The sequence below is a fragment of the Peromyscus maniculatus genome, chromosome 22, assembly GCF_049852395.1.
Source record: "Peromyscus maniculatus bairdii isolate BWxNUB_F1_BW_parent chromosome 22, HU_Pman_BW_mat_3.1, whole genome shotgun sequence".
NCBI classification, from domain to species: domain Eukaryota; kingdom Metazoa; phylum Chordata; class Mammalia; order Rodentia; family Cricetidae; genus Peromyscus; species Peromyscus maniculatus.
In genome coordinates, this window is record NC_134873.1 from 55,542,177 (window position 1) to 55,567,009 (window position 24,833).

Genomic DNA, 24,833 nt, shown 5'->3' on the forward strand with positions numbered 1-24,833 from the left:
ACACCCAGATGTAGGTAGCAGGCACAGGCAACCACCTCTATGTGAAGATATCCCCAGGATATGTGGATCAGTTAGTTCCCTGGGGACAGTGAGCCCTTGGGTGTTAAATAACCTGGCCATGAATTAGCCACCATTATTTCCCTTTGCCCATACATTTGGGGGGTGGGGTGGGCAGGAAGTACCAAAGCACTAGAACTCTGCCTTACTGTTCCCGTGACTGGAGGAGTGTGGCTTGTCTACAACCTCATACCAGCTGACCTTACCATATCTGAAAGAGCTACCTGATGCTAATTGTTGTCAGGGGGAGGTATATGATTCATAAGCTTGCTGTTTTGCCTGTCACTGGGGGGGGACCCCGAGATAAGGAATAACAAAGGGGCCAGTACCTCACAGTTAAGTGACACCATCCAACTTCAGTGCTCAGGCCAGGGCGAGGGAGGAAGCATCCATGTGGACAGGGTGGAGGGTCAAGAGAGCCTCTGCAGGGCAGCAGGCTTGGCTGGACCTTAAAGCAGAGGGCTTGGGAGGTCAGATGGAAGGAGACCCTCTCAACTGAAGCCGAAGAGCCGGGAACCTGGCTTGATGGCGGAAGGGGGTGGCACTTGGGGATTCACTGAAGTCTGGCCAGAACAGGCACTGGGGCTCAGATGAGGGGACCCGAGTCTAGAGAATCAGGCTGGGGCTAGGAGGCCTCAAAGGGCGTGCTGAGTGTGTTCCCCATGAGGGCAGTTGTGACCCTCTTCCTGTCCCAATGAAGGAAACAGCCTTTGGGTAGTGGCTTGGGAGAAGGGGCGCCAGGCTCCTGAGCTGGGCTCTCTGAGGTCTGATGGCAATTACGTTCTTCTTGATCCATAATAAACAGGTGAGGGGCGAAGAGACCCGGCAGGAAGGCAGGGGTAGATATCTGTGGAAATCACACCCACGCAGCCTGAGAAGGGGTATAGCCTGGGTAAGATAGTGTGTTCCATCCCGTGGGTAACAGACACGGCGTCCTCTTTAATTCAGCAAGAATGCCTTGCCACGGTCTCTGTGGACCCAGCCAGATTCCAGCCCATGGCAGCCCAGCCGTGACTGCTTCTAAAAAAGATTGTAAAAATCTTCTAACAAAGATTCATTTCTCCTGGCCTTGGTGTCAAGAGAGAGTCTCATATGTACTGTCCTGTGTGACCACAGCATGACCAACAAAATGAACAGGATCGAGGCGGGCTGCTGCCGCCTCTTATGGCAGCCTCTGATTGCTTGCTTGGCAATGTCGGTACATGTCAGTGTGCTGTGCCCACTCTGACTGGCACCTTACCCCTGCCAGTTTGCTGCCCCCTGGCCACTACTCTTTCCTTAGCAGCATCTGTATCCTTTTTTTCTGTCTTCCTTCCCTCCTCAGCTCCACCTTCCAATTCTGTCTCCAGCCTTTGAAACGTTCTCCCCTCACACTCCCCTGGGGTTGACTGAGGAGTAAGCCAGCCCTCCAGAGTCTAACCCCTCACTTCCCTGCAGGCTCCCCGATGTCAGAGGAGACATCTCCACCTGTCACTTTATTGCTCTGAGACCCAGCCTGTGAGGAGGGAGTCTTGTCTGTGGGAAGAGTGGCGGGATAAACCCCTCCCGGGGAAGACAGCCTGCTTTCCCAGGTTGCTCAGGGTTACCACTTGAGGGGAAGCCTTTTGGCATTTCCTGTGGCTTTGGATGACTTCTTTGCAAAGGCATGGAGTAAGGCTTCCTAAATATGCACAGATAGTCAATTCTCATAGGAACAAGAAGGGACAAATTTGGGAGAAAACAAGTGTCTGCAGTGTGGCCATGAATCAAACCCAGAATGCCAGGCATGTGACCATGGAAATAGGCCACAAACCAAAGCTCAATAGGACCAGATTCTCCATCAGCTCATTCTCTTTCTTTTTTTTTTTTTTTTAAATAGGCTCTTATGTAGCCCAGGTTAGCCTTGAATTTGGTATATCATTGAGGATGGCCTCGAACTCCTGATCCTCCTGTCTCCACCTGCTGAGTGCTGGGATTACAGACATGCATTACCATGCCTCGTTTCCACGGTGCTGGGGAATCTGACTCAGGACTCCTTGTCCATTAGACAAGCACGCTACCAACCGAGCTACAGCCTCAGCCCTCTGGATATTTTTAATAGTGTGTGGAGAAGTGGAGACGCAGACTGGAGAGTGGACGTCCTGCAGGGTCTGTCTCCATGTCTTCACTTGTTTCCAAACACCTCAGGTGCCACAAGCTCTGAGGATTGTGCTGGATGAGCACGCAGCCAAGCGTCAGTCCCGAGGAAGAGGCCAAACACTCCGGTGATTTTTCTTTTTAAAATTCAAGTGTCTGAAGTAAAGAGAGGATTGACCGACCCCTGCAATTATGATCTGTATTTGAGAAGAGCTGCCACCAGCAGCCATCTATTCCACTGAGGACTCCTCCCCCTTCCACGCCCCGCCCCCTTCTTCTTCATTTAGAACATTCAAATGTCTAGCACTTGTAGGGGGATTTCTGCCCCCTCCTTCCTGCATATGCCCACTGTGTGCCCCAGAGGCAACACAGCTCTGTTTTCTCATGACACAGTGGTTATTTTTGGCATTGCACATATTTCCTCTAATGTTATTATTACCTCCTCCACCCTTCTGGTTGCCTTTTGAGGAGCACTCAGTTTTTTGGCAATTCCATGTAAAATCAGAGAGTTAATTTTAGTTCAGTGGTGGGGAGAGAGGGGGATGTCTTCTCCTTTTGTACCATTGCAGCACCCTACCCCCACCCTAGAAAGAGCTGAGGTTCTCCATGCCTGCTCATGAAAGAACTTGCTTGCTTTCTCTGGCTCTGTGCTCGCCATTCATCCACTGCTGGGCCTGGCCTTGAGGATACCGCTCTCCAGAGGTGACGCTGAGGCTGCTCCTCGGGGCTGGCATCTTAATGACTTGACTTGGCGGCCTGAGAACAGTCTCATTCAGAGGGAGTTCACTCCCTGTGCAGTTGGCCTGCTCAGCCTCTGCCCATAGAGTTCTCTTGTTCAAGCTACAGGAGGAAATGGAGATTTCCAAGTGGGAAGCAGCCTTCCCAGGGCTTTAACTCTTCCCTGCAGGGAAGGGGAGCTGCAAAGAGCAAAAGAAAGCCCGAGCTGACCCAGCTGCAGTTCCCCAGGAGAGAGGAGAGAGTGTGGCTGGGGCTAAGGCTGGAGGCCAACACAGCTGAGATCGCTGTCCCTTTCCTCCGGGAGGCGGAAAGGAAGAGGGTGAAGGGCACATCTGAACCGCCCTTACATCACTTAGCAGATATTTACCCAGTTTGCCCAGAGCTAAGGTCCTACGGAGACCATTCAGAAGTTGAAGGTGGTATGCCTCTGCCTCCGCAGTCCTTAATGGCTGCAGGGCCTTTGCACAGAAAAGCCAGCAGGACAGGGCATCTGCTAATGGGGGCAAGAAGTACCTGAGGGAGCTGGGACCAAGGATGCTGCTGGGGGAGACAGGGCGTGGAATATTAGGAAAGCAGAGATGAAAGGGTAGTCAGAGGAGATTGACACCACACCAGCTTCGGGGAGTTTCATAAAGAAATGTGCAAAGTGAATGGGGTTCTCTCTGACAGCGAAGGTCCAATCCATTAGATACTAAGCACCCTTGGCCAAGGATGGCATCCAGGTAGCGGACACACTCCACTGTATCTTTGGCCTCAAGATGGTAAGGGTCCTGGGATTCTTTCTATGGAGGTGTGTGAGATTGAGCAACATCTGCATCCACCAGGATGGTGCTAGAAATGTAGCCCCTCCTGCCCTGGCCCAGACCACCTGACCTGAGCAGTGGGCTGGATCCAGGTCCCCAGTGTTCTGTGTGTGCAGTGCAGGTGACATCATGGGCCCATGTCAGCATCTCTAGTTCACACCCCAATATTTCTTCAGAGAGAATAGATCACATGCACGCGCGCGCGCGCATACACACACACACACACACACACACACACACACACTCACTTTTACCTTTGACATCTCCGCACTAATAACTGTTGCCGGGTGGAAACTTCTTGCTCTCATCACGTACTGGATTAGGATTCTTAGGAAGGATTTAGAACAGTGAGCAACTTTGAGGAATTTACACAGCAGGAATCACTGAGGTGGTTTTTATGTCTTCAGTTAGTACTGCTTGTGCTTTAGAGGACTCTGAGAGAACCAAGGGTGGGGGCCCTTCCCAGAAGAACGTGTCTACATGAGCTGAAATAAAAGGAAGAACAGAACAGGGCTGACTGAGCGGTGTGGAATCTCCGGAGCAGGATGATGTAGAGAGGTCAGGGTAGGCGGAACCTTCTTGGGGGAAAAAAATGGACTCCTTGTGGAGGTGAACCGAGGAGCAGCTCAACATAGATAGGCTAAGGCGGGGAAGAGGAAACATTCTGGAAGGCTGTGGGGAGTGTCAGTGGCTACAGCTAAATCTTAGGGCTCATAGGGAGCTGGTCAGCTGTTCCCCACGCCACAGAGCCTTGCTTCATGGTAGGGAGTCCATTTTACACACGGATCATCCTTCCCTTGCTTCTTCTGCTGTTCAATGGTTGTCAGCTCTTCTAGCTGAAAGCAGAGCTGTAGGAACAGGCTGCCCATGTGGTGTGGTTTGAGCCAAGCCACAAATTGTACTGTTGGGTGCTTTTGGGATCCAAAAGAAGAAGGCTGTGAGGACACAGAAGCCCCAAGGAAAAGCCCTGGAACCCATCTGGCAACAGCTTAGGGCGTGGGGCTTATGCCCAGACCTAGGGAAGGGGCCCGAAACAAACAGTCCAGGGAGAAAGAAATGCTCCCCAGTGACATCCCGTGCACCTGCCAACACAGTAAGCACCGTCCCGCATCGCTCGCTCTGTCTCTACTCATCCCCTTTCCTCCTCTCCTTCCTTTCCTCTTTCCATTTTTCCCTTTATCTTTTTGTCTTTAGACAGAGCTCTCCAAACAAACGTAAACTTTCCCTCCAGGGCATGTTTGCCCCTTGAAGTGATGGCCTAGAGCAGGAGGTGACCCTGTTGTCCCCTTTTGCTGCTTCCTAAACTAGAGGGTATGTTTTCAATGGCTCGTCAAATTCAGTATCCTTAGAGGGCTGTACCCTCCATGTACCAAGCTCAGTAAAGCCTTCTGAGCTACAAGAGGGGCCTGCTGACTGGCATTTGGGGAGGATGGCCCAATTACCAACCAGTGTGGTAAGTGGGGTCCATTGACGCAGGGTGAGTGCTAGCTCCATCGCTGGGGGAGTGCTGAGCATGCTGGCCTCCATCTCTGGGGGCTGCTTCTTCATGTCATGTCACCCAAGGCCATCCTCACCTCGTGAGACTTGAGGATGACATCAGAGGCAGCAGGATGAGCAATGGTTATTAAGTGGGAAATATGGCCTGCGGTTACTTGCTAGCTACACCTGCAGCAGCGTATCAGTCTGCAGATACTGATTAATCCCATAGCTAGAGCCTGCACCGTGGCGGGGGTCAGGCAGTACTGGGCATCGGGGGCCAACCAAGAGCAATGCCTGGACAGAGAAATGCTCCGCTGCTGCTCACTCTCGATCTTCTCTCAGGGGTGAACTTCTAAAAGTCCTCTCCAGACCTCACCGTGTGGGAAGTGGGAAGAGGAGTTGCTGCCCGGCAAGATGGCCATCGTCTCAGGACTGGACTTAAGGCAGCCTCCCCCTTCTGTGCCATTGGTCGTATCTCTTCAGCCTTTTCAACCTAGGTCTAAGGAAAGGAGGGGGCCTAAGAGAATGGGGGGCCTTGGGGGGGATGCAAGAACAGTTGTTTCTGTTGCTGTCTTCCTCTGCAACCACTCAGGAATGAAGGCTATAGTCCCGAGGTGGCTGATGTGACCACATCTGTCTACTCAGCTGTGAGTGGCTTATGGACATAGAGTTGTCAGGGAGTTGGATACCTGTCATTTTTATTATAAAAAAAAATTAATTACAAAGCAATACTTGGTGCATAGGCACACGTCATAGTGTTATTTATAATACCTAAGTGTTGGAAACCCTACTTAAGCCACAGGAAGGGAGTCATGCAAAGTCCTGGGCTCTCTGCTCGCACAGTATGCTGGTGCTGGCTTTTAGGGATGTTTTGAAAGAATTCTGAGCATTATACAGAATGTTAAGTAAAAAGGTCGGGGGGTGGGGGAATCCATACATCCAATGAGAGCCCTTCCTGTAGACATTTGTGTGTTTTCCAAGTTACCTGTACCAAGTATGCACTGGCCTTACCTCCAGGTTACAGGAGACACGTGATAAAGTTCTCCTTCCACGTGGGGTGCATGCCTAGAGCTGGTTGGCGACAGACTCTTCCTGAGTCCATGAAAATATATCTGAGGCAGTTCATCCACTCCCGCCTATTTCCATCTTCTAAGCCTCAGTTTCCCTCCTCTCTAAAATGGAAGTCCTGAGAGCAGTGGCTTCTTGCCTACATACAATGTAAGAGTTACCTCCTTGTAGATTCAACATAAAGTGCCGTAGAAGCTGTCACGTGTGATCCAAATGTAAAGCGATATTATTCACTGATATGTAGTGGTTACCCAGTGTCATAGCTATTCAGACTGCGGAAACGAAGACCATAGACTGGGAACTTTGAAACAGCAGAGACTGATTGCTCCTTGGGAGCTGGGCAGCCAAGATCAAGGTGTGAGCAGACCGTGTGTTAGCCGAGGACCCACTTTCTGCTTCACACAGTGGCACCTTCTTTGTGGCTACATAGTGGAAGGTTCCAGGGAGCCATTTCGACCTGTTTTATAAGGGTATTAATCTCATCCTCAGGGCTCCACCCTCAAACTGGAGGCAAGGATTTCAACATGAACTTTGGAGACATAAAATTCAGATCAGGGTACTTGGGAGAGTGAGGCTAGCCCTGCAGCTGTTTGTCACAGGACTCCTGTCCATGTCCAGCTTCCCAGCAGGGCTGAGGACTCCACATGTCCTAAGGTGATGGAAGGAGCTGGGTGTCTGGGTCCCCAGATGGGCTGCGCAGTAATTGAATCTGCTACTGTCTTCTGCAAGGCTGCCTGGGGCAGAGGAGACCGTGTGATAAGCATCTCCAGTCTCCCCGTGTGGAATTGACCATTAGAGGGCCAAGTGGCGTGAGCTCCAGACATTACTGTCAGCTCTGAATGCAGTCCAGGCCTGCTGCTCCAGGGACGCTGACCCTCTGTGAGGGTCAGGCAGCTGGGAGCTAAACTCCCCACGAGAGAGGAGGTTGGGCTGAAAGACAATTATCTAGACTTTTCCTTCAGAAAAAGACGGGGCCGTGAAAGCTTTGCCCCTCACTTCAGCCACCCCAGCAATCACTCTGTGTTGTTAGTCTTGTCTTCCAGAACGGAGACCATCCTCTTCACAGAAGGCCTGTTTGTCTGAGTGCACTGATATCGCTTCCTCTTGTTTAGGTCTCAGTTCTTCCTGAGTTCGTAACTCGGTATTTTCCATTTCGAACTTTTTCTTCTCTTTGTATTAGATGCCGATCACTATTGCCTTTGTTTGGACAAATATCAGAATGCTCCCAGAAAGTGGACCATCAGAACATTGTCCGCATAGAACACGTTCTTGCTAGTCTTTAGAATTACCCTCCGCGAAATTTTTGTGAGTCGCTTGTTCTTTTGAGTACCTCCAGCTGGGCAAAAACTTATCAGCTGAGAGCACATTTTATTCTTTCCAAGAACGATGAGCTGGCCACAGCCTGGTCTGGTGACTAAAAGGGTGGATAAGTTGGGGAAGATAGTCAGAGGTTTAGAATGACATCAACACTATTAAATGTTGTAACTGATATTCTTGTGTGGCTCCAACATTAATTCCAAAATGACCTTCTAAAATACTTAAAGCAGTGGCCACCTCGCCAGAATAAGCCCGAGCCTTCTCCTGAAGTGACTCTTATAATGGTCACCACCTTTTTGTATGACAGTGTAAATCTCTCTATCATTATTTTGATCTCTTCTGATGGCTATAGCATCTAATAGATTGATGGCCCCACTCAGCTCCCGGATATTATCTGTTTAGCTTATGATAGTGACTTCAAATTTGCTAGATGTGATGATTATGAACACCATGCAAGGTAGAGGAGAAGGGTGTGGCTAGGACTCAGATGTAGCCCTGGGCTTCAAGACCCCTGTGATGAATGCTAATGGGCCCAGATAGCTGTATCGATAAGAACTCCAGGTGATTCTGATACAAGCTAACATTGAAAATGACTGTTTTGCAAACTGACATCAATCACAGCAATCCAATGTAAATGTGATCAAATGAAATCATTTAGAAAAAGCACTGTACTCCAGAGCTCCATAAATACCGTTTTCTTTTCCCCCTTAATATTTGATAAAAAAAAAAGGGTAAATTGTTTGCATTTCCAAGACATCCATGACTCCAGAACAACATATGTAATACACACAAAAATCAACATAAGGGACCTTTAAACACTGCTTTGTAACGGTGGTTCTTGGCTCTGCTACATGAGAACAGAAAGGAGCTGGGGTCACGATGCTCCGTTTGTACCTCACATACATCAAATCCGAGTCTCTGGAGCCAGGACCCCACGATTCATTTTTAAGGCTCTTCCAGTGAACAGCCAAGATAAAGAACCCCAGAGGCTTTGTTTCTGCCCTGATTTCATCTGTGAAGTAATTAACTGCTAAGCTCAAGGCCCAAGTGGTTCTCGATCCCCCCTGGGACCTGAACTTGGTATTTTCTTTTTTAAAAAAAAATTATTTATTTTTATGTATATGAACGTTTCACCTGCCTGTGTGACTGTGCACAATGTAGGAAGGTGTCAGATCCTCTATGACTGGAGTTATAGATGGTTGTGAGTCACCATGTGGGTGCTGGGAATTGAACCCGGGCCCTTTAGAAGGGCAGTCAGTGCTCTTAACCTCTGAGCCATCTCTCCAGCCCGAACCTGGTGTTTCTCCCACCAGGCAGTTCTTGTACAACAGCTTCACAAACCCATTGAAGAGTCCACCTCCTTCCCAGTTTCATTTGACCCCTTTTGCCTGCATTGACATCCCACTGTGATTTTTACTTTGACCCAGGCTGGTTTAATGAGCCTCGTCCATCTCCCTGACCTACTGAAATTCACTTGACTTCTCAGCTACCTGACCTTATAGGGTAATGGACATATGGCTTAGATACCTGATGACTCCAGTCCCAGTAAAAGTTAGGAGTCTAAAGCTAACTGAGCAACCAACTTCCTGGTGGTGTTGGAGACAGCTAGGCTCCCCTTCAGGCTCTGGTCACTTGGAGGTCAGGAACAAGGTTCATCTGGGCCAAGAGTAGGTCACTGTGGCTGAATGCATCAGGCAGGCATCCCCTGCCATACTTACAGCATCATGTGTTCTGACTAAAGGTTCTTTTGCCTGATTGAGTGATAGTGTCTACATTTATCACTTGGTATTCCAAGGTTCCATATCCTGCTGATTCAACTAACCAGATCTAGAATATTTGGGAAGAAATCATGTATGTGCTGAATATGTACAGTCTTTTTGTTTTCTTATTATCATTCCCTAAATAATACAGTATAACTACTTAACATTAATGTTCAAGTCTGAGGACTTTGATGTCTGTAAGGGGTCCCAAAGCCAGTCATCCACTAGCAAAGGGACAGTTACACCTATCCCTATCTATTGACCAATCAATGCTTCTGGACAGTCAATTTGGTTTTACTTCTTGCCTGCTGCTTAGTCCCAAAGTGCTTACTTCATTTACTTGGGATTAAATCTTTCAGAATCATGTGTGCTCCCCACCCCAGGGAGAGCAGCTGACTATAAATGAATGTGGGAGGGGCAGAGAAGCTCCTGAAAATCAGAAGCGGCTCCCACTCCTGGCTGCGGTGTGACAGGGAGTGTACCGGACTGCTTGCTGCAGCCCTGGACTCCCGTCATACAGCACCTCACTGTGAGCCAGCTCTCCAGCAATGGGGACTCCTTGTGTTCCACCTTCCTACTCCCCCCCAGTTTCAACTGCAATACTGGTTCTCCTCCGAGGATTCCATGATTTCCCTAAGGTTCTTGGGTGCTGATTCAAAGACAGAGCTATCCGAGCTCCACGGAGTCTTTGCCACTGGGTCTTTTATAGGTCTCCATCCTCTTCTTCCCATAGTGTGGATGAGGATCTGCTTTGTAGGAAAGTCTGGAATAACACTGGGCATGTCAGAATGGTTCAATCGTTCCCTTGTTGCCAGGGGAAAACATTGGGGGGCGGGGTGTTGGCTAGGATGGAGACAAATGATTTAGTCTCTCTAGCTCCTGTCTTTAAGGGTTATTGTGAAACTCAAAGGAGATTACATATGTTTCTTTTAGAAAATAGTTTCCAAACTCCTAAGTTGTTATAAGGGTGTAGCCATTATCTTTCCAGATTAGCTGGAATCCTGCCTCTCTGAGTCCCTGTCCTTGCTGTTACCATGTTTGTCCTTATTTATGATTCTAGTTAATGATGACAAGTGTAGCTGTTGCCCCCTAACTAGACTGCTTACTCCTGGAGAGTGAGGCTTGTGGGCTCCTTCACTCTCTAGTGACCACAGGAGCCAGCCTGGGGCCCAGCAGGCACATCTCGGTGTGTGTGAGGACAGGAGACAGAGGGGCATTTAGGTAGTGTGTTTCATACACCACATGCTATACAGGGCCTCCTTATCAGAACAGGAGAGTCCCCAAGGATGGGAGGAGAAACTTCTCGAAGGAAAAAAAAAAAAGCAGTGTGGTGTAAGAAACTCTTAAGTCATTTCTAATTATCTAAATATTCAGGGTATGATAACTTTTTCAGAGAAGACAGTGGATTCTAACATGTAAATTTAGGATTGTCACTCTAGAAAGAAAAACAAACTGTGATTGATCATTGTTGGGCCTATCTTGGGTCCAACTTTGTCAGCCTAGGAAGATGCCCAAATGTGACATGCAGTACGGGCCGGGATCAGCTTGCATGACGCAGCCCTGCACCCCCCAGACAGCCTGCTAGGTGAGAAAGGACAGGTGTTATGGCAGAGTCCAAATGTAACCAATGCTCATGGTAGTCAGATGAATCTTTAATCTGCCATGATAGGTTTTACCGCCAGAGAACCTTCTAGAGCATCCACACTGACCTCATTTTATCCTGACAAGACATGGAGTCTTCTTCCTGTTTTACAGGTGAGGGGAGCAGAGCCCAGAGAATGTATTTTCTTCTCCAAAGTTAGATGGGTGTACTGTTGCCAATGGACAAACTTGGGCTTCTGGTACCTGTACCTTCATGTTAATTATTTGAGTTCTTCAGGGTTGTTAGTTAAATGATTTCAGTGTTACAGATTTTTGTCTATTTTTCTAAGAGTCAACATTGGACATCTCTGGACTATGTCAAGGTCAACTAGGGGATCTAATTAAAATCAAGCTAGTTCTAGAGTGAAACTGTAAAAATAAGGTAGCTAAAATGAAGTGCACAACTTTTAAACCAAGGGCCTGCCACAGGTTCTCAGCCTTTCTTCTTCTAAACGGTTAAGATGTGGAAGTTTCCTCTTTTTTGCTAAGGAGGGGTACTGTTCTCCTACAGATGAACACTGAGTACTAGGGGTGGGGTGGGGGTAAGATTTTAACCCTGGCTCTGCCACTAAATTAGATAATTGCTCTAGGCAAGCAACTTAACCCAGTTGGGTCTCAGTTTCCAGGTCTCTGAAATGGGGACATGGGTTCCACCTGCCTGCTCTCCTCACATGGTGGTTGCAATGATAAAATTAGGCAGCCTGCCTGCTCCCTAATTGGACCCTCCAAGGACTTATGTAGGTTCTGTCTTTAAGACCTTGAGAAAATGATACAGCCTGTTCTGAGCCTCAGTTTCCCTGTCTGTAAATTGCACAGTGTCTACTGAGCTGTCATGAAGAAGACTATAATGAGGTGGTGTGTACAGTCCTTGGTGCAGTGGCTGAACACTTGCTGTAGTAGTGTGTGTGTGTGCTTGAAGGAATGTGGTACAGCTCAAATCCCTAATGCCAAGCAGAGCCCTGCCTCTAGGTAACCTCTTCCCCTCAGCTCTTCCTCAGCCCTGGAGCTCTTCTCTAAGGCAGGAGCCTTGACAAGGTGAGGGGCTTTGCCCATGAAGGTGTTGCTGCTAATCCATAGCCTGTGATGATTGCTCCACCCCAGCATGGCTGCTTTAGCTGTTTCTAATGACTAGGTCATGTGTTGACCCGGCTGTTGTCAGGAAGTGTGAGGGTTGGTACTGAAGAGTGAAATTCAGCGTCTCCTGTCTGGATCTCATGACCCAGAGCTGTAGTGTTCCAGTGTAGGTACCCATCCTGCCTGCCTTTCCTACACCAAAAAGCCTGTGAGCCCTCAACACACCCCACCCCGGTGAACTCAGGATGAAGATGCAAAATCTGGGGACCAGTCAAGTCTGGTAGAAGATGCAAAATCTCCCAAAGGGCAGGTTCCTAGTTGGTGAGATGGATAGGGATACAGAGGTGTGGGATTCATGAGAGCTGAAAGTCAGGAAGAGTGGAGGGAGAGAGGAATAGATGAGGGAAACAGACAGGGGAGAGAGGACAAGAAAACCCAAGTCCCTCATTTCACAGTTTCTCACAAGGTTGACCATCAGAGTGCTGTGTGGTTCTTTGTAGTCTGGTATCCAGTGGGTAATCCATCCATCCAGGGAGCTGTGTCTGCCAATGAAGTATGCTGTAAAGTCAAAACAGGGCTTCTGCCTCAAATCCGCAAGGGGGTAAGAGGCATGCCAGCATTCCAGGAATCCCCAAATAGTGATTTTCTGTCCAGATAACAAGAGGCTCAAAGCCTAACAAAAGGAAAGCAGCCCCTGGGGTTGGCAATGTCAGAAGGCAAGGTAGAATGAGCCAGGCTGGAGCTGATTAGATCAAGCCTTGAAAGCCACAAAACACATTGAACATCTTCTACAGAAACAAAAAACAAACCAATTTCTTTATTATACAATACCTGTTATTTATAGAAACACAAGAAAACATAGATAATCAGTAGGCCAGGGACGGGGGTGGGGGGGGGGGTCCCGCTCCCTAACTCCATTACTCTGCAGCTCTTAACAGTCACTAATGACTAAGTGCCTGGATTCTGGGATTGCCCTGCCCAGGGCAGAGTTCAATTCTCCACTTATCAGCTGGCAGCCACAGGTGAATTATTTAGCCTCTGCGGGCCTGTTTTCTCATCTGGAGATCGGGGATGCTAATAATTTCTATTCTCGCAGCAAGCTGTGAAATTTAAAGAGGCTAACACCGTACTGTCTAAAATTATAGCTGAACTATACCGTGACCGTTGTAAGAATGTTTATCATTTACTGTATTTCTCGCTGTATGACATAACAGAAAAATGTTACATGTAATGCGTGCATTTTTCTGAGGACACGCTCTATGCTGTTGATAGGATAGGTCGTCTTTTCATGGACAGATTGTCTTTTTTTTTTTTTAATACTATTAAGCTAATGCTGATTGCTTAGAGTGGGATGTGCCTGGAGCTAAGGTTTCACATAAATGATCATATTAAGTCCTCACAGTAACAGTCAAGTGGGTACCACTGAGGGGATGCTAAGTGCCTTGAAGCTTTCAGAGTCAGCAAGCAGAGAAGTTAAGACTTCTGGCCCATGGGTTCTGATTCGCCCATGTTAGTGCTTGATGTGAGTTTCGTAAGACGATCCCGGTATCTTTAGACCTCCTGAGAGAGGTGGGTTTGAGTGTGGGTGTGGGTCTTCCTTCTTCTGTCCTGCGACAAAGAGGAAAATGCACACGAGTCGGTCTGGTGGCCCAGGCCAGCGGGGTTTGTATGCACTGCCATTTTTCACACCTTGTAGGCACACACGTTGGAAGTCAAACTGAGGCGTGTCTGCCTCGTGCTCTCCTTGGGTCTTGCTGGCGTTTTCAGTCTCTGCTCTGGCGTCTCTCTCACATCTGAATCAGGATCAGGGTCCAGAACTGGGCTTCGTTTTTTACCGAGTGCATCTTACCTAGAAAAAAAGAGAGCCTTGTTCTCCAGGGCTTTGCACAACACCATGTGTGCACTGACCATAGTTTCTGCATCCTTCCCTTTCCATCACTGGAATTTTGACCCCTGTGCCCAAGGTCTGTTAATTAATTTAATCATCAAGTCTTTGTTGAAACTCTACCCGCACGAAGCCCAGTTCTGGCCCCCACAGGGATGTAGGGGAAGGAAGCCATTTGAGGAGACACCAACACACCGAAAAGCAGAGCCAGTAACAAAAAGCAGCTTGCTCGTGGTTCCTCTGGGCTGGGCCCCGGTTGGCTCAGTGGGAGAACTGACCTTACCGTGGATAGGGGCGTGAGCGTGACTCTACCAGCAGTGAGGGAGGATGACAGGGATGTTCTGGGCACTGACCCCTTGCTTCTTCCTTTAGGAGCAGCTCGGAGCTGAGGAAGGAGAAATCCCGAGATGCCGCAAGGTGCCGGCGCAGCAAGGAGACGGAGGTCTTCTATGAACTGGCTCACGAGCTACCCCTGCCTCACAGTGTGAGCTCCCACCTGGATAAAGCCTCCATCATGCGGCTAGCTATCAGCTTCCTGCGAACACACAAGCTCCTGTCCTCAGGTAAGACTGGCGGGTCCTGTCTGAGGCTGGCGTGTCCCTAGGCCCCACTCCCACACCTATTGCTCTACAAACATCCACCCACAAAAAGACCGACAATGGGCCTGTAGTTTTACATGTATTTGTGCGTGAGCGTATGTATGTGGGTGCATATGGAGGTCAGAGGACACCTTTGGAGAGTCCGCTCTATTCTCTTCTCCCATCATCTGGGTCTGGGGCTTGAACTCAGGACGTCGGGCTTGGCAGCAAGCACCTCTGCCCAGTGAGCCCTCTCGCTGGCCCTGTTCTTTCATTTTAGCCATCTCCTCTCTGTCAATGGTCTCATCATGAGTACACCCAGGGGAAGAGGTCAAGGGCAGGACCGAGGGAAGAGTATGAGCACCCAAAGCAAGAGAGGAAAGGACCTGGGAGGGCAGGCCACAGCTGCTAGAGACCCAGCCCTGCTACATCTGGCTGTGGGCCCTGTTCCGCATGTGATTCTGCAGGAAGCCTGTCACCCTCATCGTCCTGACACATCTCTAGGACATCGGTGGCAGGGGTGGGCCTCATCCATCTATCCCCTCCTACTAAGCAGTTAGGCAGGGCATTTGGTCTCTCGGGAGGGACCTTGGTTTCCTTGCCTATACACTGGAATTGTCCATGCTTACTGCCCAGGGAGGGCTGTAGGGATGAATGGAGGCAGTGGCTTAGCTGTGCCCGTTCCTGCTGAGATAGCCCCTTGGTGGATGACAGCCTCAGGCATCACCTGCCCCCAGCCAGCCCATGGAGTCTCCTTTCCCTAGAATCTCTGCAAAAAAATTCTTTTTCCTTTCTCAGAGTGACATTCTTCAAAACCTGCTTCCTGTTAGGCCCCCACCAGGAAGAGGCAGCCTGGGATTTCCACTTTCAGATCCTCTGTGCACTCTCGTTGAGTTTATCCATTCTGTAAGGAGACTGGGCAGCGTGTAGCAGCCGGACTGGCACTACGGTTGGGCAGCGTCTCAGGGCACGAGCGGGTGAGGCCGTCAAGGAGGCAAAGAGATCCTGCGGTTCCTTTTCTGTTTTCCCGAAGTGAGTGTGGCGCTCCGGACACGGGCTCCTTCTGCCATCCTGTAAGGACAGAACTATTTTAGGAAAGAGCCCCCCTCACAGAGGGAATCCAGAGCGAGGCAGGGAAGCCAGACCGGCCGGTGCTATTCTGGGCCCTGTGCACAGGAAGGATACACGGGAAAGACCTTTGGAGGAGAGGCTGACTGCCCGGGGCCCAGAGGGTGGAGGCTAAATCTGTGCCTCGAGGTCGGGCGACTGCATTGTCGCAGAGACAGCAGATCCTGGGGGTAAGCGAGGGCAGGGATGCCGCCCGGGCCGTGGGACAGGAGCAAGCACTCAGTTGCCGGTGCACATGGCAGAGAGAAGCACGGGTTAAGGCCCCATAAAGCTTGCATTGCCAAATAAAAGGCAGACTGCTGGAGACGCCATCCCAGGTCACGTGCATGCCTTTCTTCTTACACAGAGGTTGGTCCCGTTGGAGCAGTGAGAAAGACAGATGTAGGTGATTTGTAGGATTCTGCGAAGCCGCCCAGGCGAAGATGTTGAGAAGAGCCAGTGAGCCAATGTCCAAGGGAAGTAGCTTGGAGACCGACCAGGACTAGTCATGAGCAATGGGGTGGACAGGAGGTTCTCAGAGCCGGGGCTGTGTCTTGCTCTTGGAGCAGGAACACGTTGTCTGCGAACGCCCACACAGACACTGTGTGTCTTCCTCGGTGGTTGCGAGGTTGACTCGCTGAGGTCTCGGGTAGGGTTGGATCTTCTGAGCATATCTGTCTTCACGTATCTTGTACAACCCCTCCCACACTCTGCATGCTGCATGAAGTCATAGATCCAGGACCAGACATCACACCTCCCAGGAGCTCTGAGCGTTGACCACAAGGACTGCCTACCTTCTAGACAGCCCAAGCACGGACAGGCCAGAGCCCTTGGCACATCAGCTCTAGGGCTGTCTGTCCCAAAGAAAGAAGTCAGAAAATGATAATTTAAAAAAAGTTTCTACTTCTGGTCATCTGGTCCTGGTGTCCTTGAAGGAGAAGGTCTCATAAAATACACCCCAGGAAAGGAAGTGACAGCTTAGTGACCTTTCCTCTCTATCGTTTCTCAGAGGCTCCTACCAGGCATTCTCTGGACCAGTTGTAGAAATTTTCAGAACCAACCTTCCTCCTCCCCGCCCTCCCTTTGGTTGTAGAGTGTGCATGCACACTCTTGCAGGAGACAGAGGAGGACGTTGGGGCCTTGCTCGGCTGCTTCCTCCTCATTTCTTTGAGGCAGGGTCTCTCATCCAACCCCAAGCTCGCTCTTTTGGCTAGGCCGGTGGGCCAGCAAACTCCCAGGATCTACCCATCTCTGCCCCCCAATTCTGGGGTCCTGGGCACACACAGCCAAGCTCAGCCTCTACAGGAACACTGGGGATTCAAACTCAGCCCTTCATGCTTGTGCGGCTAGTGTTTTTATGCACTTAACTGCTTCCCCGGGGTCCTCTTTTTCTTTTCTTCTAATTCACTGTTTTGTTTTTGTTTTTTTTTTTATTATTTAAGACAGGGTTCCTTAGTGTAGTTCTAGCTGTTCTGGAACTCGCTTTGTGAACCAGGCTGGCCTTGAACTGTCTCTGCCTCCCGGGTGCTGGAATCAGTTATATGCTGCCCATGCCCAGCTAAATAATTGTTTTAAAATTTTACTTATTTGCGCGCGTGTGCACACGTGTGTGTGTGTGTGTGTGTGTGTGTGTGTGTGTGTGTGTGTGTGTGTGTGTAGGTCAGAGGACAACTTTTGGGAGTTGGTTCTCTCTCCCCACCATGGACTCTAGGGATCCAACTCACACTGCAGAGCCATCTTGTCAACCCTGAATCCTAAGTTTTTATGTTTTGTTCTGTTTTGGTTTTTGTACATGACTAAAAGATGACAGAATCTTTGAGCCGATATCCTCCCGAATTTGGAGTATTAGTGTGGCTGCCATCTCTCCCTGCAACTTTGTACACATCTTTCTCTCCCTCGGCCTTGGTTTCTTTATAGCACAGAGGGAATGATGATATTCACCCGCAACAGTGTTGGATGATATGAAAGACCTTAGTCACTAGCCCGCTGTGCAAGTTATAGTTTAGAAATAATTTCAATAAATTGGAGAAATGTAAAAGAAAAACCAGGGGGAAACTAATGTCCTTGGACCCACCCTTCAGCAGTCCCAGTGTTAGGGCACACATTTTCCCAAGTCAAAACAAACTGCAAACTCCTTCTCTGTGTAAGTTGAGGTTGTAGGCCTCAGAGTTCAAACAGCTGTAACATACCAGGCTTGGCTTTAGGATTTCTTCTTTCCTTAGTACCACACTTCCCTTTGATTCTCACAGTAGGCTGTTGTGTGTGGGAATGTTGGAGAGGAAGCCTCAACACTGAGAAATCCAGGCTGTGAGTCGGGGCCGCAGTTGAGATTCGTATCACAGGAAGCCGACTGGAACAATGGCTTTATGGTACTCTCTTCCACACTGGGCTGGGGACAGAACACATTCTGGCGGGAACATGAGTGCACATATCACTTGATTGTCTTAAATTCTCTTCCAAGAAGAGCCCAGCACTCTGGGACTGGAGGAGAGTCACTTCTGCATCCCAGGAGTTTTAGGCCACCAGTAATGTGCAAAAATGGGCTTTTCGCCCTAAAACTGATCTGAGACCTCCCCAGATTCATACCTGGCAAAATTCAAATTCCCTCTACTGTAGCATCAACACAAAGCCAGGTTTCTAGAGATTACTGTCAGGTTCATTTTTGATTCCTGGCATTTGCATAGTGAAGACACAGGAGATGATGGTATCCCCCCAGACTGCTCAGGGAAAGATGGTAATGCTATTTTAAAGAAGTTTCCACCATGACCTTTCCGCCAGGAAAAGTGGGACAAAGGGCACACAATGATGGCAGCTGATGAGGTGTCTGTACCCGCTTATGCCTCCTGGTCAGACCTCTTTTCCCTGGTTTCCACCCCACTTGTTTTACTGACGCACCCCTCGCCCCACCTATAGTCCAAATCAAGGCCTTTTTCTGTCCTGTCTGGAAGCAAGCCAGTAAGATGATTCATGCCAGGATGTCAATGGTCGAGAGAGCCAGCAGCCCTTTCAAGAAATACTACCCTAGTTCACAACGTTCTCTTGAAGCGAACGGTCTGGTCAGTCAATGGGTATCAACTGAACGTAGCCCCACATGGCGTTTTATGGAGGCTAGCACGGAGGAGGGAGATGGGATGAGCAGATATGGAAAGCACAACAACAACAACAACAACAAAAGAGAATAAAGAAAAAGAAAAGGAAAAAATAAATAAAAAGAAAAAATAAAGAAATCAGGCGAAATCTATTCCCAGCTCAAAGTGTGAGATGGCCCAAGCCTGCCCACAGTGGGGTGTCAGGTGCATACAGTAAGTGGCTCACACTCAGGTCCTTGTGGCTTGTGTGGCACTCGGTCTGCCGTCAGTGTCCCTGGAGGGCATGAGGTCTGTGTCGGTGCTGGGATTGGAGGAACTGCCTAGGCCAAGCTCTTGAAAGGAAAGACCCTGCAGAGATTACCAAGTGCCAAGCACCCCTGGAGCAGGAAGCCTGTATCTGACCCTGTTAGGACCGCTCAAGCAGTCCCGGAATTTCTTTCTTTTTTTTTTTTTTTTTTTTTTTTTGGTTTTTCGAGACAGGGTTTCTCTGTGTAGCTTTGCGCCTTTCCTGGAACTCACTTGGTAGCCCAGGCTGGCCTCGAACTCACAGAGATCCGCCTGGCTCTGCCTCCCGAGTGCTGGGATTAAAGGCGTGCGCCACCACCGCCCGGCAGTGGAATTTCTTTGAGAAGGAAATGCTGAGATGGATAACGCTGGTAGAGTAAGACTGTAGCCAGCATCCTGGCCAGCCTCACCGCTGGCACAGCTGGACCTCAGAGACCCAGTCAGAAGCTGCCTGCTCTGCCACCTGCCAGTTTACCGAAAACAGCCACCTCCTACCATCCTGATGTGCCACCCCACATGGGTGGTGCTGCCTTGAAGGATGTGAGCGTTGCTCCGGAAAAGGTGCTCCCAAACCTCCTCAGCTGCACATATCCTGGCTGTGGGGAGTCATCAAAGCCTGTTTACTGGCACTATTTTTAGCATTAAAGAATCTTGTGGTGCCCCTAGCTGACCGTGCCCCTTCTCAGCGGAGGTCGCTGGTCTATATACCCCAGTCCTTCTTGGAGATTTGAACCCTGACAGGTCTTGGGAAGCAAGGGACCAGGATGTCAAACCCAAGCTAATGAAAAGATCCAGCCAGTACCTTAGTGAGCACCTGCTTCATTCTCCTCAAGGAGAGTTTAGACTCCTCCCAGCAGATGGCTTCCCTGGAAGTCTTGATTCCCTGAAGGAGCAGGGTTGCTTTCATTCTTCAGTATCCCCAGTTCTCCGCAGGACAGGACTGAGTGTGTCATGGGGTGGCATTGGTGAACCGATTACTTTTCTCCAGCCCAGGACAGACAGAGAGTAAGTAAACTCTTAGTGACTGTAATGGTCCCCTCTTTTCCCACGCCCGGTGCAGGGTCAGATATTGATATCTAGGGGGAGGCCTGATGTACACAGCGGTAAGACACAGCAGTGTTCAGCAGAGATGTGACGTGAGGCTCAGGGCTCTGGGTGCCGGAGCCGGGACATCTGCCTCCCTCGTCCAGGCTGGGAGTGACTTGGCTAAGTTCCTTCAGAAACTCTCAGGGGGATAAGCAGGTGCTGTAAGAGCAAATAGTTCCATTGAAGGAAGAGGCCACGCCTGAGCCTGGCTGCTCCAGGGTCCCAGGGAAAGAGGGGGGAGGGCTGCTGGTGTCCTTGACCCTGTAGCCATTGTGACTTCAGTCTCAAGATGTTCTGTTTCTCGTGGTGGCCCCAGAGCACCCTTCTCCCCCGCCCCGCCCCCCCTTGCCTCCAAAGGCTGGTCAACCCGCCACTGCAGCCAATTCCGCCACCTCCTGGAAGGAAGCGGGCTGGACACCGTGGAAAGCCGCTTGGCTGTGCTGGGCCTGTTAAAAACAGGCAACTTCCAGCAGAACTATTTTCCCTGGGCCTAGTTAACCCAAACAGGCTGTCTTGGGATTACTCCAGATTTTGAAGTCAGTGTTACCACTGAGATCAAAGAAGCTGAGGAGAAAATAACTTCTCAGTAGGCTTCAGGGCTGGTCTCTGCTTGTCTGGAGAAAGTGGCCATCTAGTTAGTGGAACCCAAATGCAGCTGAAACCTTCTCCCTGCCCATCTCCTAGATCAGGTACCCCTGCCCAGACTGGCTGGTTCTCTACACAGGGGCTAGAAATATAACCTGGGGTTGAGATGGTCTGCAGCATGTGGTTCCCGAAGCAACAGCTTTGACACCCTTTGAACATGGTGAAAGGAGAAGGAGGAGGAGGGGGAGGAGGGAAAGAAGGGGGAGGAGAAGGAGGAGGGGGAGGAGGGGGAAGAGGGGGAGGAGGAGAAGAAGAGGAAGAAGGAGGAGGAGAAGAAGAGGAAGGAGGAGGAGGAAGAGGAGGAGGAGGAGGAGGAGGAGGAGGAGGAGGAGGAGGAGGAGGAGGAGGAGGAGGAAAGCCCACTCCTAGCTCTGAATTATGAAGGAAGCCCGGAAGTACACCCCTCCAGCGCCATCCTGAATGGGGTGTAGTCTTCTTCTCCTACTGGCAAGGGTCTTGGGCTTGGCTTAATTTTTCAACAAGAGTTTCCACATTTTTCCTTCGCACAAAATGCCATAAACTGCATAGCAGTCCTGGGCCCAGAAGTTCTTTCTTAACCTCCGCGGGGTCCTGATGTACCCACCGAGTTTGCCTCCCTCCCACCACGGATTTAAGCATGGATGCTCCCCGGGAGTGCTAACATCGGCAGCCGCTTCGCTTCCTCCCCCATAATGAGCTCATCCTCATTAGTCCAGAAAACTGGTTAGCTGCCAAAGAGCATCGGACTGAGCTCCTAGGAGGGCATCCAGTGTGGCATAGGTAGGTGGTAGAAAGCTCTAGCCGCTTGGACTAGGTTTGAAGAGAAGGCATTGCCTTCCATGTGCCTCATCCTGTTGGTAGACTAAAGGAAGGTTACCAGGAGACTAGTCCCATTCTATTTCTCTGCGGAAATGGCAGGGTCCGGGACTCTCGGCACAGTCTCTGATTCTGGGCCCTGCAAAGTAGCTGGTCCCCAGCAGTCCCACTAAAGACCCTTCATGGGAGCGTCTGCATGTCTGGGGCTGTTCTGCTGATGCTCACATTTGAGGGTTCACAGAAAGGGAGAAAGGAGAACTGAACACGCTCAGTGTCCTCGCTTCTGCAAGGGTCTTTGATCTTGACTGCACAGCATAAGTGATGTCACTTGCCAAGTGGCCAGTCTATCTAATGGCACTTTATGCTCCCCTGAGAAGTCTCCATTTGAAAGGTTCCTTTTACATCAATGTATCCTACCCCTGAAACCTCTCGTTCTGTAAGTCAGGCCAAGCTCTCTTGAATTGATGGGTGTGTTAGATGAATACATATTTTGTTGTTGTTGTTTCTATTTTTTGAGACAAGGTCATATTACATAGCTCCGGCTAGCCTTGAACTCACCATGTAGACCAGACTGGCCTCAGATTCAGAGATCCACCTGCTTCTGCCTCCTGAGAGCTCAGATTCAAGGCCTGCACTACCACAACCTGGTCGAATGCAGATTTTCAAAGCACACATACATTTGGCATTAACTAATGAACTAGAAGAAGGAACAGTCTGTATTCTGAGGATAACGGCCAAGGGTCGGGGCCTGAGAGTTCTTTTTGTCTGGACAAGAGCAGAGCCTATATTTTGCAGCTAGCAAAGGTGTACTTGGCAGTCCAGGGTATACAGAGTGCATGGTTCAGGGTAGATCTATCCCCATATTACCCCCAGCATCTGCCTCTTTAACCCGCCACTTGCCTTCTCACTGTTTTGTGCCTCTAAGTTTCATTTTCTATAAACGACTCTGTATGCTATTCCCAGACTAATGCCCCCAATGGTGCTTTAAGATGCCACCTCTGCTCCTCGGGCTGGAAGAGGAGGTCCTTCAGAACACTGGGCTTTCTTTACTTGTCAAGTCTCTGATACTGGGAGATGGATCATCTACATCCAGGTGGGCTCTTCTCAGTCCTGGGAGGAAGCCTGCCCCATGCATTTTGGAATGGCAGCCCAATCCTGTCCCGACTGACAAGCCTCTCTTTGTATCTTACAGTGAACTCTGTTTCAGGAGTCTTCTCAATCCTGCTTCTTTGGAAAGAATCATCTCTCATCACTGCAAACTAACTCTCCTCCTCTGACTCCTGGAGTACTTGCTCTCTGCACCCCCATTTGGGTGCCCCACTGTAGTAGGTGTGAGTGTTTATTTAGATTTGTGAGGTGTGCATAGCATAGCAGAATTCTCTATCTGGGCTCTGAACAATTTGAGGACAGTGGTAGAGGGAGCAAATGGGGGAAAGAGGTCACAAGTGTTGAAACCAAGGAGATGGAAATCACTCTTCTGGCTTTGCTGACGAGGAAGGTGATGTTCAAACAGTTGTTACTCAAAGTCATAGCCCAGTGGGAGACAGAGCTAGGAATAGATATGCTATTTGACTCCAAAGCCTGCAAGATGGTTGAATGTGGCCACTGCATCCAGCCCCCGGGGCTTGCTAACTTTCTAGACTTCATAGTCTTTGGCAAATGGCTTAACTCTTGTAAATCCAGCTCTGGAAAATGAGACTAAGGAATGGTCCCTACTTCGTGAGTCATTGTAACATCCATGTTTAGTACTGTATCTGCTTGTGGTTGTTGCTCCACATACATTAGCAGCTAAAATACCTCTAGTTTCTCCCACCACCATTACTACTGATATTGCAAGTACTGTTACCATGACAACCATGCTGTTCCCCAAATCATCATCAGTGTGTTCTGGGTGTTTCATCTAGTGTCCACTCATCAGGCATGTGGCAGACACTAAGTTGGCAGTATGCATTTCCCAAGAAGTCCACCTTGTACCCTAAAACCATGCCTGGCAGTCCTCTGTCCCTTCGGTGGCATCTGTTTTAAGACCACACTCATGAAACGTTGTCTGTCCCTCTCTTTCCAGTCTGCTCTGAGAATGAATCTGAAGCTGAGGCTGACCAGCAGATGGATAACTTGTACCTGAAAGCCTTGGAGGGTTTCATTGCCGTGGTGACCCAAGATGGTGATATGATCTTTCTGTCGGAAAACATCAGCAAGTTCATGGGACTGACCCAGGTGACACGCTCCTCGGCCCCCTTCAAAAGGGACAAATGTCTTCATTTGGGGGACAGAAACTCACGGGCGGGTCCTGGCCACCATCTCTCTAGACGGCTCCTTACATGTGCCCATCCTGATGATCGCTCCCGATGGCATGGGGCTTGACATTGCTGGTGGCCATCCTAGCAGATCCTATAGCTAGATTAACATGGCAGCCCTTGGGAACCAAGTCCCTGTCCATATCAATAGCACTCCGCTGCATCTGTAAGCCCATGGACCTGGTATTGGCCAGAGACTGTCAGTGACCACTCTATTCAGTCTCCTCCCTGTCTCCAAATCTGGAAGTCCTCCCGGCTCCCTCTTAGAGTCATTGTTAGGAGTGACGAAGTCCGACCTTGCTTCTAAAACAGGTGGAGCTAACAGGGCACAGCATCTTTGACTTCACGCATCCTTGTGACCATGAGGAGATCCGCGAGAACCTGACTCTCAAAAACGGTAACGTGTTCTTCTGTGTTTCCATTCTCCTTGTGATCCCTCCCCCAAGCTGACTCATATAGGCCAGATGGATTATGGTATGGTGCTTGGAAAACCGACCTCTGTAAGCTCCAGTTAGACTAGCTCTTGGGTGGATATGCAGCCTTGGAGTTGAGATTATATGACCCAGGACTCAGAAAAGCTCCTGGGGGCCATATATGACACCTAATGTCATACTACCAGGGTACTCCTTCAAGTCAGGGTGCCATCGCTAGGAGGTTTCATCACCTGAGATCAATTATCTCTGCCAAGTGACGCCACCCAAACCAATAACTTCATCTACGCCAGATTATTTATGGGAAATGCTACTGATGTCTTTTGTTGTGTATCAAACCAACCAAAACACAGGCTTAAGCAATCTTCCAAGTTCCTGTGGGTTCTGTGGGCAGGTCTCTTGCTTTATATGACATCAGCTGGATTGCAGTCACCAGAGGCTGGACTAGGCTGATGTGATCAACATGGCTCACCTGTGGCTTGTAGCTGGGACACAGGTGACCACAGCTCACACTATAGAGCTTTATAGTAGCCTTCTTCAGAAGGGGACTCCAGAACAGCCATCTTATATGGCAGCTCAGGAC

General features: G+C 49.6%; 1 protein-coding gene across 1 annotated transcript in view; it reads left to right on the plus strand.

The window, feature by feature from the left end:
* The window catches only part of Epas1 (endothelial PAS domain protein 1), an 85,025-nt gene that overhangs the window by 31,004 nt on the left and 29,188 nt on the right, over positions 1-24,833 (plus strand). Inside the window, exons 2-4 of the mRNA XM_016005046.3 lie at positions 14,310-14,500; positions 23,588-23,739; positions 24,132-24,216. Of these exons, the coding sequence (XP_015860532.2) occupies positions 14,310-14,500; positions 23,588-23,739; positions 24,132-24,216 (428 nt within the window). The remainder of the gene's footprint in view (positions 1-14,309; positions 14,501-23,587; positions 23,740-24,131; positions 24,217-24,833) is intronic.